We start from the raw sequence: 17,108 nt of genomic DNA on the forward strand, positions 1-17,108 counted from the left end.
CTTCAAATGTACAAATTCAAAGCTTTGTACCAATAATACAACACTAGATGAGTGACTTGAACCGGACCAAACGCAGCGTTGAAGTGCTATAGTTACTGGTTATTCATATATACAACTGCACATCACTATTTGAAAGAATAGTATTAGTAACAGCTGTGAAGTGGTCATTCTGACAGCCTGCCTGATTAGTTTGTTGTAGATTTGCACACTGATTGTACAATGAGGGGAAAAGACAGGAACTGAGATGAAGCATTTCTTAGATATTCAGCAGGAAAGGGGTAACATAAGAGGTCAATCTTGAAGAAAAACATTACAGTAAAAGTAACATCTATTCCATTTGTGTTGCCCCATGTCAGCGCTCCAGTGGTAGACCTATTCAGTCTTGCGCTGCTGGGCCTCAAATGTAACCACTAATGGGGTTGCTCTGAAACGACCCTCGGCACTAACAATGTGACCTAAACCTGAGCGTTGCTATTTCTCTTCCTCTTTGAGACAATGCTGTGAAGAACACAAGTGCTTGAAACCATTTTAAAGACTTGGCTTGCTCTTAGCATAGAACGCCAAGAGTACTGCACTCTGCAGCCCATAGGAATGTTAGCAATAAAACCAAACTAAACCATCTTTATTAAATACATTTATCTCTGCAAAAAAATAAGCTGCAATTGGAGAGGAGCGTTCAGACTGTCTCCAGTGCGCTGCTGGTTGGAAGTCTGGGTGGTTCTATACCGGCTCCTACCACACAAACCTCACACCGTGCTGGGCTTGGCTCCAGCCCTACCTCCCATGGCTCACCTAAGCCTTGTTCACACTGCAGGCCTTAACGCTCAAATCAGTTTTTATTCATCTGTTTTGGAATACTGACTGTCCAAAAAGCAAGTTACAAGTTACCAAATCGTATTTCTATGTGTTCCGACAGCAGTCATTTGCTGACATGGCTACGATAGTTGTCATAGTAATGACGGGGGTGTGTGCAGTGGTGTAGGCTGATTGGTGGTGGTGCTCGTGCTTCCTATCACGCAGAAGTTATGTAGCAAGCTAAGGTGACAACTCCTGCCATGGACATTTCCCAGTTGCTTTGACTGTTCAAAATCAAAATAATTGTAAAACAATTAACAAGCTAGTTAGCTACCACGTTCTTGTCAGAGTAGCTTTTCAAGCAACAAGATATGCCAAATAAGTCTAAAAACCACTTTATGGCAAATAAATCAGATTTGACTATTCAGACATGGCCAGGAATCAGATTTGTATCAGACTTCAAACCACCTACGAAGGTGGTTTGAAATGTAGCTTGAAATATCAGATTCCATGTGCTTTTTTGGCTTTTCAGACTGCAGGAAAAATAAGATATGAATCGGATATGCACCATTTTTTTGAAACTGCCAATGTGAACACAGCTTTAGAGCAGCCTTAGGTGCATGTGACCCCGTGTCCCCTCCCCCTTGATGTCCCCTGTCGGACGATGTCATTGGATGGCAGGGATGGTGGGCGGGGCAGTCCGGCGCTGACAGTGCAGTACGGCGTCGTGGATGGTGGGGAAGACCATTTCTGGGGTCACGACCCCGGTGAAAAACTGCAGGGTGCGGAGTTCAGCCAGCAGAGTTCCTGTTAGGACAACACACAGCTGGTAGGTTGGCCTATATCTGACTGATTAGTCTTATGTTATCGTTACTATGCGTTTTAAACAACCTCTAGTTCAGAGTTACCCTCAGGGTTTTTAGTAGTAATCTAGACCAGTATCTTAGAACTCACTGCTGCAGCCGGCGATGAAAACACACACATCCACAGCTGCATACTCCTTGATCACCTGCAGAGAGAAAAACTAATGAGAACACCACGAAATGAGGAAGTTGGAAACTCAAAAGGGGCAATCAGCAGTAACACCAGAGTCCTGTTCAGAAGGTCCCAACATCACCCAACATTCAGATAGAAATGTAATGAACAAAGCTGACATTATGCCCAGTTCTGCATGACAGAAAGGTATGTTCTACAACATATCTGTTCTGTAAAGCTACACTTCTGAACAAACCCCAGTGCTCTGTGAGTCCAGATATGCTCCCTTACCAATTTGATGGCTTTGGCTCCCACAGAGTCGATGAAGTTGACAGGGGTCCAGTCCAGAATGAGGGTGTGGACAGGACAGAGGGGCTCTAGGAACCGGGTCTCCTCAGAGTCTGACTCTGTGTGGGTCTCGGCCACCTGCCCATTCCCCTGCACCTCCAAGTGGTTCTGGGAGCCGCCCCCTGCCACCACCTCGTGAGTGACGCCCAGCTCCACATCCTGGCCCAATCATAAGACAACCAAAATTGTCAGCCAATCACACAGTAGAATGAAGGAGACCAATATTGTACCAGGCAATAACACCTCTTTTGGTTATAAACCAACCACAACAAGGCTTACAGCAAAAGCCTCTTAGAAAATGACTACGTGAAGACCTTCAATTCTGCCTGTCTGTCTGGTGTTCTGGTTACAGTGTAAATATGTGGCGTGTTTCAACAAGAAGCCAGGGAAGTAAATAAAATAGTGATATTTTGAGTGACAAAGTAGAAAACTCCATATTGAATGGGCTCACCAGTTTGACGACGGCACTCTTTTTTTGTGGTGACTTGTGGTTTTGGCTTTCCCTCTCTGCGCTCTCCTTCTTCAGTTTTCTTCTTCTGGCTTTCCGTATAGCCTGGAGATGTACGGGGTCCACTCCTGTCTGTACACATGTTTGAATATGACGAGCCAGGATGGGCCAAGCGGTTATTTTGCAATACAAGGACCCCTCACTAGACTTGGTGATTGCAAATATTTGCTTTGCAAAAAAGAGCAGTGTAGCTACAGTCTACAGGAGAGAAAGACTAGTTCACTAGTCCTAAGGTGCTTCACCCGTAACATAGTCAGACAAAAATGTAACTTATGCAACTCTGCATATTCCACACAAACACACAGAAACACACGGCAGCTGAGATTACCTTCTCTTTGAGGGCGTTCAAATAAAGGTCACTGTTTGCAAAGTAGATTGAAGAGTTTGAGTGGAAAATCTTAATCCCCGTGCATTCAGCTGCCTGGAACAGAGAGGCAGAATCACAGGTCTCACTTCTCATCCAACACCATGTAGATTCTCATTCTATACAAGGGTAGTTACAGGCCAGTTAAGGGCACTTAAAAGTTAATTGATAAAAACCTTGTCCATCATTGCAATTTTTTGTGACAAGCTATCGCTAGGCAATTGTTCAATACTGTAATGAGACCTAGCTTTTTAGTGCCTTCAACTGTAAGACTATATAGAGAGTTCCTCATTATCACAAAGGACACAATGTTACCTTTTCATATTCATCCACGTCACAGTACAGACCTGTGTCCAGGACCTGTCCCAGGATGATACTCTTTGGGCTGTGGAGAAGGGGGCGAGAGATATTTAAACGTTTTATCACCGTTATTTCATACATTTCCATTGAACAGATTAAAACTGAAATTACCTCAAATAACTATTCAACCCAAAATCAAGCATTTTTCAAATGAAGCTGGTGATATGAAATGGTTACCAGTGATCGTGAAGGGGGAAATTAAATATTACACTTGAATATATTTCAGAAGTAGTAGGACGGTTTAGTACCTCTGTGTTCTATAGATGACGCTCAGGATGGCAAATCCTAAGGCCACCAGAAGTCCAAGATCAAGGCCCAACAGCACAGAGGCCACAAAGGCTACCACCCAGATAGCCTGGAAGACATACAGACCAACGCAACACTGTTTACAGATCCATAGTATAGGCCTAGTCCCAGATCTCTTTGTGCTGTTTAGCCAACTCCTACAGTCGTTGTCATGCAATGACCATGTGATCATTCGGTAGACCAGGCTACCATAGCATGACACGTACTAAAGGAATCTGTCCGATTGGGTTTTCTGGTGCGATGTGGTCATGGTGCGGTCAGATCAGGGTTGGGGTCAATTCCATTTAAATTCCAGTCAATTTGTAAAGTAAACCCAATTCCAAGTTTTCCTCATTGAAAAGCATTTACTGGAATTTGAATTTTTGTTTACTTCCTGAATCGACCCCTGGGTCAGATGTAAACAGAAGGAGTTGTGTTGCGGTCCAGACTCACCAGCTCGATCTTGCTGGTCCTCCACAGGGCAGGGATGTCCCTGAATTGTTTAAACATCCCCAGCAGGTTAACCATGATGATGGCAGCCAGCGCGGTCTGAAAGGACAGGGGAGTCAGGGTTGAGTTGGGGTGAATTACCATTCAAAATAATAGGATTGGACATTTAAATTGCAACTATTTATTATACAGGCTACTGTAATAGCGATTCAAATTCCAATATTAATGTGTCTTTTGAATTGGTTGACATTTTGTAAATATAGCAAATAAAGCCAGTACTTCTGACAGGACTGTCTCCCTTCCTCATTTTTCCTTAGCTGTCTCATAACACCAGATGTTGGTGGAGTTGGTTGGTAACAGTTACACCCACCTGTGGCAGAGGCTGGAACACAAAACCAATGGCCACCACCACCAGCAAGACCACCATAGACCCCAACAGACCCGCGATCTGCAAACACACACACAGAGAGATAAGGTAAGTCAACACTATCATTTTGCCTTCCTTCAGTCTGCACAGAAGCGTCTGTGGTTGAGCTAATCTTTATGGCTTTACGGCGCCAATTTAGCTCCCGTTATGAGGTGACACATATAATGAAAGGACAACTGTGTCATGTTAATGGACATACACTCAGTGTCCCAGCAAACAGGATGGGTGTGTGTGCGTGTGTCACTGTATCAAATCACATTTTATTTGTCACATGCTCCGAATACAACAGGTGTAGACCTTACTGTGAAATGCTTACTTACAAGCCCTTAACCAACAATGCAGTTCAAGAAAGAGTGAAAAATATTTTAAATAAACTAAAGTAAAAACTTTATATTTTATTTTTTAAGTAACAATAAAATGACATAACATTAACGAGGCTATATACAGGGGGTACCAGTACTGAGTCAATGTGCGGGGGTACAGGTTAGTCGAAGTAATTTGTATATGTAGGTAGGGGTAAAGTGACTATGCATAGATAATAAACAGTGGGTGGGGGGGGTTAATGTAAAGAGTCCGGGTAGCCATTTTATTAATTGTTCAGCAGTCTTATAGCTTGAGGATAGCTTGAGGCGGCCCATGTAGTCGGTAGAGCAGGAGATGAGCTGTTAAGAAGCTTTTGGACCTAGACTTGGCGCTCCGGTACTGCTTGCCGTGTGGTAGCAGAGAGAACAGTCTATGACTAGGGTGGCTGGAGTCTTTGACAATTTTTTGGGCCTTCCTCTGACACCACCTAGTATATAGGTCCTGGATGGCAGGAAGCTTGGCCCCAGTGATGTATTGGGCCATACGCACTACCCTCTGTAGTGCCTTACGGTTGGATGCCGAGCAGTTGCCATACCAGGCGGTGATGCAACTGGTCAGGATGCTCTCGATGGAGCAGCTGTAGAACTTTGAGGATCTGGGGACCCATGCCAAATCTTTTCAGTCTTCTGAGGGGGAAAAGGTGTTGTCGTGCCCTCTTCATGACTGTCTTGGTGTGTTTGGACCATGATAGTTTGTTGGTGATGTGGACACCAAGGAACTTGAAACTCTCAACCCGCTCCACTACAGCCCCGTCAATGTTAAATGGGGGCCTGTTCGGCCCTCCCTTTCCTGTAGTCCACGATCATCTCCTTTGTCTTGCTCACATTGAGGGAGAGGTTGTTGTCCTGGCACCACACTGCCAGGTCTCTGACCTCCTCCCTATAGGCTGTCTCATCGTTGTTGGTGATCAGGCATACCACTTGTGTCATCAGCAAACTTATTGATGGTGTTGGTGTCGTGCTTGGCCACGCAGTCGTGGGTGAACAGGAAGTACAGGATGGGACTAAGCACGCACCCCTGAGGGGCCCCGGTGTTGAGGATCAGCGTGGCAGATGTGTTGTTACTTACCCTTACCACCTGGGGGCGGCCCGTCAGGAAGTCCAGGATCCAGTTGCAGAGGGAGGTTTTTAGTCCCAGGGTCCTTAGCTTAGTGATGAGCTTTGTGGGCACTATGGTGTTGAACACTGAGCAGTAGTCAATAAATAGCATTCTCACATAGGTGTTCCTTTTGTCCAGGTGGGAAAGGGTAATGTGGAGTGTGATTGAGATTGCTTCATCTGTGGATCTGTTGGGGCGGTATGCGTGTGACCTTGTCTAACACTCAGACCGCATGGCAGTGCTAATGGCCTGTTGTTTTTGTATGTTTTTGTGTCTGTGAGTCTGCGCATGTGTGTGTGTTACCTGCGTATTGCCCCCAGTGCTCTCCTGCACCAGACTGCGGGACATGGAGCAGGTGATGGCGAAGGTTTGGAAGAAGGAGCTGACAAAGTTACACAGGCCCATGGCAATCAGCTCCTACAGGGCAACATAGACCCAACGGGTTAGACTCTGGGGTAAAGTATCCCATAGGTACAGATCTAGGATCAGCTTCCCTCCCCCAATCCTGACCTTAACCATTAGTGGGGGAAATGCTATGACGTTCTTTGACATCTCCACTTTCCAAGGGTATAATGGCTACAGTACTGTGGAGAAACTGACCTGGTTACCATCCACACTGTAGCCGTGTTTCAGAGCAAAGATCTTGGCCAGAGAGATTCCCATGGAGAAGCCCACCACCGCTATGGCGATAGAATCCATTACCAAGTTGGGCAACAGAGAGAAGTCTGGGATTGCAGGTGGAAGCAGCCTGGAAACAAATAGTCTGAAAAGTTGACTGAATAGTAACAATAATGTCTTCTGATGCCGTTAAATCGTGCATTTTAACTCACTAAACACTTTTTGGACCATAATATGCCACCGAAACCTTTTCACACTATAGAGCTGACCCGAATCGTACTGTGCTGGCTTGGATATTTTTTTTCTTACATTGTGCTTTTCAGTACGCTTCTAGTAACCATGTAGGATGCTTCTAGTAACCAGTTTGGTTTGGCTGGGCTGAAGGCCAGTTCAGTACAGCTTGGTTTGGATCGGCCTGGATCGGCTCAGTAATGTGAAAAGCCTTTTTCTTACCCGGTTGGAATTGTCCTGACCACGTCCACTTGGTAGTTCTCTGACAGACTGAGGCCATAGGAGATCCCTGTAGAGACGATGACCACGATGATCTCTCCAGGGATGGGCACAGGCAGCTTCTTCTTGAAGCGCTCGTTGAGGTCCTTCACGCCGTAGAGGACCACGATGCAGACCACGCCCACAATCAACGTGGTCACGTTGGTGCTGGTGATGTTACTGAACACCGCCGTAACACTCTGGGAGGAGAGAGGGGGTGTGAGAGACCTGGGAGTGCGCGGGCGTGTGTGTGCCCGAGAGCATTGCATAAAACTCTATGCAGGATCACAATCTATATTTATCAGGAATGAATCCTTTGTCTATTTACAACTAAATCATGCAGGCTTGTAAACTAGGCCTAATACCCATGTATTACAGCAGAGTACCTCCACATGGACTCCTATAATGTGGATGACTTTCCTGTCTGCTGCCGTTTAAAGGTTATCCACCCCATTCCAGCGGCAGAGGCCTCTGAGGGGCCCAGTCAGTGACTCACGTGAAGAGCGGACAGGGGCCCACTGAAGCGCGGGGTCTGGATGCCCAGCAGGTATTTAAGCTGAGAGATGAAGACGTGAACGGCCGCGGCCGTGGTGAATCCGCGTACCAGGGGCTCCGTGAGGTAGATGGCCACAAAGCCAAACCGCAACAAGCCCAGGACCAGCTGGGGGAGAAAGAAAGAAAGAAAGAAAGAAAGAAAGAAAGAAGAAGAAAGAAAGAAAGAAAGAAAGAAAGAAAGAAAGAAAGAAAGAAAGAAAGAAAGAAAGAAAGAAAGAAAGAAAGAAAGAAAGAAAGAAAGAAAGAAAGAAAGAAAGAAAGAAAGAAAGAAAGAAAGAAAGAAAGAAAGAAAGAAAGAAAGAAAGAAAGAAAGAAAGAAAGAAAGAAAGAAAGAAAGAAAGAAAGAAAGAAAGAAAGAAAGAAAGAAAGAAAGAAAGAAAGAAAAAAAGAAAGAAAGAAAGAAAGAAAGAAAGTAAGAAAGAAAGAAAGAAAGAAAGAAAGAGAAAGAAAGAAAGAAAGAAAGTTGTTTAAAAGAAAGAAAGAAAGAAAGAAAGAAAGAGAAAGAAAGAAATTTTTTGAGAAAGAGAAAGAAAGAAAGAAAGAAAGAAAGAAGGTTGTTGTTGTTGTTGTTGGAAAGAAAGAAAGAAAGAAAGAAAGAAAGAAAGAAAGAAAGAAAGAAGAAAGAAAGAAAGAAAGAAAGAAAAGAGCAGAAAGAAAGAAGAGAAAGAAAGAGAAAATGTTATTAATTAGAAAGAAAGAAAGAAAAGAAAGAAAGAAAGAAAGAAAGAAAGAAAGAAAGAAAGAAAGAAAGAAAGAAAGAAAGAAAGAAAGAAAGAAAGAAAGAAAGAAAGAAAGAAAAGAAAGAAAGAAAGAAAGAAAGAAAGAAAGAAAGAAAGAAAGAAAGAAAGAAAGAAAGAAAGAAAGATAGAAGAAAGAAAAAGAAAGAAAGAAAGAAGAAAGAAAGAAAGAAAGAAAGAAAGAAAGAAAGAAAGAAAGAAAGAAGCGAGAAAGAAAGAAAGAAAGAAAAGAAAGAAAGAAAGAAAAGAAAGAAAGAGAAAGAAAGAAAGAAAGAAAGAAAGAAAGAAAGAAAGAAAGAAAGAAAGAAAGAAAGAAAGAAAGAAGAAAGAAAGAAAGAAAGAAAGAAAAGAAAGAAAGAAAAGAAAGAAAGAAAGAAAGAAAGAAAGAAAAGAAAGAAAGAAAGAAAGAAAGAAAGAAAGAAAAGAAAGAAAGAAAGAAAGAAAGAAAGAAAGAAAGAAAGAAAGAAAGAAAGAAAAGAAAGAAAGAAATAGAAAGAAAGAAAGAAAGAAAGAAAGAAAGAAAGAAAGAAAGAAAGAAAGAAAGAAAGAAAGAAAAGAAAGAAAGAAAGAAAGAAAGAAAGAAAGAAAAGGGGCTGCTGTTGTTGTTGCTGTTGTTGCTGCTGTTGCTGCTGTTGCTGCTGTTGCTGTTGCTGCTGTTGTTGTTGCTGTTGCGTTGCCGTTGCCATGCTGTTGTTGGGGCGGGGTTGTTACAGCTTGCAGCCGTTGTTGTTGAGAGAGAGAAAGACAAACAAGGGGAGGGTAGATGATATGACGATTTACTTGCATAATAATGTCAACATAGATAAAGTAAGTAAAGTAAGTTGACATAAGGTCAACTAAGTTACTGTGCTGTGGATCCCACTGTGATTGAGTAAACAGTGAGCTCTGAGCAACCTGTTGAAACCACAATCCCCAAGGTTATGGGATGATCCTTATCATCGGCATGAAAACTTTGACCTCTTATTGAGAGACTGACTAGTGGTGGGAAAGCCTGTGGCAACATGGAATAATCAGTGGTCTCATGCACTTACTGTCCAGCAGAGAGGATGCTGGGTTATTTGAGGGGACATTTTTCTGAAGGTGGGGAGGGGGGGGGAAGAGGGGAGTGTAACTCACCTGTATGATTCCCACCAGGGTGGTGAGGACTGCGGCTATGTGGACCCTCCTGGCATCGCGGGCCCCCGTGTCGATCAAGGCAGTGGCGTTGGTGGTGGTGCCGTTCAGGGCCTGGATGGTGAACATGGAGTCAGGGGCCTCCCTCACCACCACTCCTCCAATCATCAGGCTGATCACCGCAAACGTGCCTGCAGAGAGCACAGCCACAGCCTTAAAATTAGGGGTGTCAAACTCAACTCCTCGAGGGCTGAATGTCAGCTGGTTTTTGCTATTTCCTTTAAATTTGTGGTAGCAAGTAGCCTAGTGGTTAAGAGTGTTATGACAGTAACCGAAAGGTCGCTGGTTCGAATCACAAAGCCGACTACGTGATAAATCTGTCAGTGTGCCCTTGAGCAAGGCACTTAACCCTAATTGTTAGGACCTATAGGGTTAAGGGACACAGACAAAGAGCTTAACACCTGGCAGTTTATTATTGATACTGAATATGATTAAATAATCAGTCTGAAATAAAACCACAGAATAATAGAAGTATACATGAATTCAATGAAATAAACTATGAGGCACTATTTCTCTTCAGTGGGTTGAGTCTAACTCTGACCATTGCCTCTCATCCTGTATGGCTCTATTGGTAGAGCATGCACCGCCAGGGTTGTGGGTTCAATTCCCGGGGCCACGCATGACTATATCGCTTTGGATAAAAGCATTATTAAATGGCATATATTATTATCTCATGACAATGATTCATACAACCGTTTGACTTGGTAGCTTTGGCACTCCCCCTAGGTCAAAGAATTAGTAGCTTTGTATCTTTATTATAGCACTTCCCATTCCCCTCTTAACGTTTTCAATCAGTCTCCAAGGTGCCAGGTTCTTTATCAGTATTGGTTTAATAAAGAGGGGAGACATCAGTGCCACACCAGTGCAAACAGCTGTGAACCCAGTCCAGGCGCCTGTGGCAGGGTTAGTCTCTGTGTCTGTGGAGGTATGAGGCCCTTTAAAAACTACTGTTACAAGGTATTATTTCCAGGACAGGTTTGCTTGTGTTAGCTCGTTGTGTTTGCAACTTGAGCTGTTGACACGTCCAGCGCATGTCTGTGTCGCAGGCCGGGCTTTTGGCCAAGACTTGAACGGGTGCCCAAATATTCCCTCATCCCTGCCTCTGAGTGAGAGAGGCAGTCGCAAGTTACTACAGCAACTGCCCTCCTTAAGGCGACGTTTTGGGCGGTGGCCATTTTGTTACTACAGCAGCTGCTGGTTTTAGTTCTTCTTTTCTTGTTGAAGTGTTTAATGTGATTCACTGACTCACTGAGTTGTCAAAAGGAGACAAACATGACGGCTGAAATTGGAGACAAGGCCATGTCTGCCTTGAATGTGCCCATAAATCTAGCCTGTCTCTGCGCAACAGATTGGGGTCATTAAATGCCAGGAGACGTGACCTCACCCAAGCTAAACAAGGACACCGATCAATTCCCAAAATAAACCATTTCAAAACTTGGTTAATTTCCTGAAACAATAGTTTAGCTATTATTCTGGTCACTTGATCTGTTACTTTTGAACAGATCGATCTCCCAGAGGTAACACCCAGATTCTTGATTGACTGGGCTCCCTGGGTGGATGAGAAGGCTGAGGCTGAGTCCCATATCGCAGCATATTACCTTTATAGTGCACTACCTTTGACCCGGGCACCATAGGGCTCTGGCCAACAGTAGTACACTAAATAGGGAATAGGGTGCTATTTGGAATTCACCTGTTGTTGGCCTGGTTTGGAATGGTCAGTCTGTACTTGGCACAGCCACTGGAATACAAAACTCAGTGAAGAAGTGAAAAGGCCACGGCTGTCGAGGAGTAGAGACCTACGGGAATACTATGTGAACACAACTAGGACTACTTCATTGGAAAACCCAGTAGGAGTAACATCTATAATCACCACAAACATCCCCACAGGGAGGCTGCAGGGGTAGTGTTCAGTAGGGCACAAAGTAACAAACCGGCTTGCAAGGGAAAATGAAAACCAATGTTCTTATTAGAGACAGTCGGGTAGTATCTGTACCTCGACGTTTCAAAACATTTACTTAAGCAATAAGGCCCAAGGAGGTGTGGTATATGGCTAATATACCACAGCTAAGGGACGTTCTTAAGCACAACGCAACGCAGAGTGTTTGGACACAGCCCTTATCCATGGTATAATGGCCATATATCACAAACCCCCGAGGTGCCTTATTGCGATTACAAACTGGTTACCAACGTAATTAGAGCAGTAAAAATAAATGTTTTGTCATACCGGTGGTAAACGGTCTGATATGCCACGGCTGTCAACCAATCAGCATTCAGGGCTCGAACCACCCAGTTTATAACACTGAACACGACCCCGCTCCTGGTTAGCCACATGATACATCTCAATAATGTAAAGTGACTTCCTGTGCACTAGTTGGAGCGCCGTCGTTGGGATGGCTCACCTATAGATATGTGTCTGGAGGTCCCAAAGAAGGTGTAGAGCAGGACAGGGTAGAAGGAGGAGTACAGGCCATACACAGGAGGTACGGCAGCCAGCATGGCATAGGCAAGACCTGCAGAGAGATGGAAAAATGTTCTACTACATATTGATACAACAGTAGCTAAGATGGGGAGAAGTCTGTCCATAATAAAGCGCTGCTCTGCCTTCTTAACAGCACTATCAACAAGGCAGGTCCTACAGGCCCTAGTTTTTTCACACCTGGACTACTGTTTTACAAAACAGATAAAAATACACCTTATGGAACAGCGGGACTGTAAAGCAACACAAACACTGGCACAGACACAAGCATACACACACAATAACATATGCACTATACACACACACATGGATTTTGTGTTGTAGATATGTGGTAGTAGAGTAGGGGCCTGTGGGCACACACTTAATGTGTTGTGAAATCTGGTGTGAATGTATTGTAATGTTGTTTTTTTTTAAATCTATAACTGCCTTAATTTTGCTGGACCCTAGGAAGAGTAGCTGCTGCCTTGGCAGGAACTAAAGGGGATCCATAATAAATAAATAAATACAAAAAAAAGAAAAAATAAAACATAAAGATATACAGTGCAGGAAAGAATATTTGTCCCCTTGCTAATTTTTTGTACTTTGCACATTGTGACAAAGAAATGATCAGATCTATAATATTAGATGGTAGGAACAAAGTGAACAAACAACAAAAAAAAAATTTCAGAAAAGCATGTCAAGTTATACAACACCTAATTCTCCCTGTGTGAAAAAGTATTGTCCCTTACACTCAGCCAACTGGTTGTGCCACCTTAGCTGCAAATGACTCCAACCAAATGCTTCCTGTAGTTGTTGATCAGATTCACTGCCGCTGTGGAGGAATTATGGCCCACCTTCCATGCAGAACTGCTTAACTCAGTAACGGTGGATTTTCAAGCATGAACTGCTCGTTTCAAGTCCTGCCACAACATCTCAATTGGGATTAGGTTGGACTTTGACTAGGCCATTCCAAAACTTCCAATTGTTGCTTTTTAGCAATTTTCATGTAGACTTGATTGTGTATTTTGATATGTTTGTATAAGGAAATCAGTCAACTGAAATAAATGTATTAGGCCCTAATCTATGGATTTCATATGACTGGGCAAGGGCGCAGCCATGGGTGTTTTGTGAGCGAATTTTTGAGCACATATTAACAACAAGCCATACCTTTATTTTATTTAAATCAAAGCACAAACCGGTAGGCTATTTATAGGCACGTGCTGTTGAGTTTTTGTCGCTTTCTGGGAAAAATCGCAAACATTCAGCACAATCAACAATGATTCAGCTTCAATTTAACTTTATTAAAACGAGCACAGTCTGAGGAGTGCCGCCCCTGAATCTAAACCCATTCTGATAAGTGCAGCACTACACCCGACTCCAACCCCACTGACCTTGAGGTAGCTGCATGACCCCCGTGCTGAGGCCTGAGACCAGGTCCCCAAACAGGTACTCCTTGACAGGGTAGGACGGCAGCCATGTTAGAATGGGCAGGAAGCTCAGAGCAATGGCTTTGGCCCTCTCTGATGAGCAGCTAGAGAGAGCGAGAGAGTGAGTGAGTAGGTGTGAGTAAATGAGTGTGTGCTTAATCTGCTTATCTATTAGGGAAGCTTCCTAGCAGCATGTAAATGGGTGTGTAGTTCTACTAGTGTAATCTTAGACAAACATCGTCAGATAAAAAAATACTCGTAACTTCACATAAGCTTTTACAGTCGTAACAAATTTCCTGAAACAAGGTATTGCATAATTCCACATCCCAGTCACACATTCAGCAATGTTCTTCAATCCAGGGTCATCAAAACCTTCATAGGTGTGTCTACTGGGCTGGAACAACACTTGAACACACTGTGGGTCCCAATGACCAGGATTGAAGAACAGAACACTACTCTACAGTCTGTTCAGATCTGTAACAGGGTCGTGTTCATTTGGCACCAAATGGCAGAAAACAGATTGAAACAGGGAGGGACTACCTGGACCTGTCCAATAAGAACCACAATTTTTTTTTTTTTGCTACGGTGTGTGCTATTGAACACGACCAGGTCTGTGGGCACTAACTCGATGTAGATACTTACTGGAGCTGCTGTGCCAGTCTCTGTCGGATTGTCTTGGGGCTCCTCTCTCTCGGGTGCAGGAGCTGGGTGTGGAGGTAGGCCTCATCGTACACAGGCCGTTCCACACGGTACATCAGCGGTGGGGGCGCATCCTCGGAGGGCGTTACATGTTGTTCCATAACACAGACCGGAAGCTGGGCATGTCAGATAAAGGGGGAAGATCCTAGCTTAAGTAGGTTCTTACTCGCTTTCTCTCTCTCTGTGTTTGGTTCGCTGTCCCTTTTTCACAGGTCCTACTTCCTCCCGCTGCTCTGCTGAGAGAGAAAGACAAAACAGTCAGTAACTACGTAGACCAAATGTTTTTGAAGCAAAGCGTTGTTTTGACCCAACTCCAGCAGGGTTGAGCACCATGCGGCTGGTAGTTTTCATTAATAGAGTAGCCCTATTTATGGAGATTACATTGCGTCCCTCGTTTTGTTGTTGTGGTGTTTTCAGACATCCAAGCTATCTTTTCAAGCAAATAGAACTGATGTCACAAAACTGTGACCAAATATTAACTTTCTGCTCCATGTGGAGAAAGAAAAACAGGGGTTTATTCACTAGGAACCAAATGGAAAGAAACAGGAAGTGACCTACCTGAACTTGTCCAACAAGAAACTCTTGTTTTCGTGTCTGTTGCAAATCGTTTTACTACAGTTGGCACTAATGAATACACCCCATCTGTGTTCTACATACAGAGAACGTTTACACTCCAAAATCAATGCAGAGATAAGAGCCTCTTCTTTGGGCTAAAGAACGGTCCAAACTACACTTCAGGCTGACTGTGGTAGCCTGGCCTACACAACTTGGCAAACCAGAGGATATTGACCTTTCAGGTTGGAAGCCACTTAGAGGAAAGGTCTCCAGCAGCCTTACTAAGAATAGATATTGAAATTGTTATTATATACTTTATAGACTTCTGCGGCAAAGGTAAACATGATCATATTACTCTTCATCAGAGCAGTGTCAAAAGCAGGACTCCCCAATCCTGTTCATGGAGAGCTACCCTCCAGTATAGGCATTGACGGTTCAATCAATGATGAACCGTCAATGTCACCGACAGAAAAAAATCATTTGAATTAAACATGAGATGAAAGATATTAAACGGAACTTCTGGAATCCTGACAGCCAAGACGTGAAGTTATCACACCACTGTATTGTAACTGGCTGTTACTCTTTATTTTGTAGCAAGTAGCGACTTGTGTCATCAATGACAAAACACAACCACATCCTCAACATAAAAGGTACTGTTAGTTAGCTAGCTAACTACATAACTAACGTTAGCTACATATTTTAACCTGAATTCAGGTTACAGAGGAATGTGTTGTAGAAAAGTGATGGCTATCTACAATTCAGAATGCACAGCGCACGTGACAGACGCGAATAAAGGACAATTTCTTACCTTCTGACCTCAGCCTAGGATGTCACACTCTGACGCGATTGATCGAATTCAAATATACAAACTGACCGCGCATCTAGGCTCCGGTTACAGTTTAACGCCGGTAATGCACTTTAACAACCTTCGACACTCGACAGCTACATTATCGACCAGGGGAAGATCCCTTGATGTAGTGGGACGTACGTAACTCTGACGTCACTAAACCAGTGATCATGGGACTTGTATTTTCTTTCATACAGTAGTTGGATGATGATACAAACGTATTCCCCTTTTCTAATCATCATTATTGGTGCTCTCTATATACGTATTACAGTTCTTTGGTTGGTGTTTTTCCAAAGGATATGCATCTACATTTCCAAAATACTCACCTACATGAGAAAGAAAAACTGAAACAAACCCGAGGTATCATACTACATCATTCCGTGAATGTTGTCTACACTGACAATTGCATGTGTGACCGACCGGCCCTATAGATGGTCAGTGCTATCCGGTATCCTTCGGACGTCCTTACCCTAAACACCAATTAACCTCTCCCATAACCTTACAACCCAGTCTCACAGATTATTGTGAAATAGACACGAATTGGTCCTCTGTGGCTCAGCTGGTAGAGCACGGCGCTTGTAACGCCAGGGTAGTGGGTTCGATCCCCGGAACCACCCATACACAAACATTTATGCACGCATGACTGTAAATCGCTCTGGATAAAAGCGTCTGCTAAATGGCATAATATAATTGCTTATTGTAAATTTGTGACAGACACACGAAAAAGTATATGTTTTCGTGTGCAGTACACGATTTTGTATACAGTGCATTTCAATCACAGATAAAGACAGTAGGTTACTTCATCTTAACGCAGAAACGATAGGAGGGGCGTATAACGCGAACGTCTAGCATCCCAAGGGTTGTGTGTTCCAATCTCATCATGGATAACTTTAGCATTTTTGCTACTTTGCAACTTTTTAGCTACTTTACAACTACTTAGCTAACCCTTCCCCTAACCTTAACCCTTTAACCTAACTACTAAACCTAACCCTTTAACTACTTAGTTAGCATATTTAGCGCTAACCATAACCTTAACCCCTAGCCCTAACCTTAAGCCTTAGCCTAGCTAACATTAGCCACAACTAATTGGAATTCTTGTAATGTACAGGAATGCGTTAACAAGAAAGAAAATAGTGTAATACACACGAAAAAGTGGACTTTTTCGTGTGCCTGTCACGAATATCGAATAAGTAATTTGTGTGTATTTAACAATAAACTGTGATAGTGTTGAACCTTAACCATAACCCTTCCCTTAACCATTTTAAATGTCAAATTCAATGGGCTACGGACCCTATTCAGATACAAAGGCGCTCTCTAGTGGCCTTCTGATGTGAAATAAATGTATTCATGAAACGTTATTAATGTGCTCAAATAATATTCGGACAGATGGCGCCATTGTATACTTTTTAGAAGCTCGTGTCTCGGTTCTGCTTGTTTTTTAGCAGGGTCTGTCACTAATCACTAGACGTCCCAGTTCTGCTTTTTGGTATTATATTGCTGGCATTAAATTATAGATACTTGGTCAAAGGCTTAGGTCTACTATACTGCCTAAGTACTGTACTTTATAAAGAGGCAGGTGG

The 17,108-nt window shown here is 43.3% G+C and overlaps 1 protein-coding gene across 2 annotated transcripts; it reads right to left on the bottom strand.

Annotated features, from left to right (window-relative positions):
- Positions 1-1,266: 1,266 nt before the first annotated feature.
- LOC121550104 (prestin-like) lies at positions 1,267-15,650 on the bottom strand. 2 transcript variants are annotated; one of them, XM_041862270.2, is made up of 18 exons: positions 15,490-15,650; positions 14,070-14,359; positions 13,392-13,531; positions 11,945-12,055; positions 9,489-9,676; positions 7,577-7,741; positions 7,045-7,280; positions 6,574-6,721; positions 6,277-6,390; positions 4,456-4,533; positions 4,089-4,184; positions 3,599-3,705; positions 3,306-3,375; positions 2,955-3,047; positions 2,570-2,698; positions 2,062-2,277; positions 1,750-1,804; positions 1,267-1,602 (listed from the first exon to the last, which is right to left on the bottom strand). In XM_041862270.2, the coding sequence occupies exons 2-18, from the start codon at positions 14,225-14,227 to the stop codon at positions 1,463-1,465; spliced, it is 2,244 nt and encodes a 747-aa protein (XP_041718204.1). In that variant the 5' UTR covers positions 14,228-14,359; positions 15,490-15,650; the 3' UTR covers positions 1,267-1,462. The 2 variants fall into 2 exon arrangements, with proteins under 2 accessions (XP_041718204.1, XP_041718193.1); XM_041862259.2 differs by having other exon boundaries at positions 14,070-14,362.
- Between the last annotated feature and the right edge of the window lie 1,458 nt (positions 15,651-17,108).

Source organism: Coregonus clupeaformis, chromosome 2 (genome assembly GCF_020615455.1).
Source record: "Coregonus clupeaformis isolate EN_2021a chromosome 2, ASM2061545v1, whole genome shotgun sequence".
NCBI classification, from domain to species: domain Eukaryota; kingdom Metazoa; phylum Chordata; class Actinopteri; order Salmoniformes; family Salmonidae; genus Coregonus; species Coregonus clupeaformis.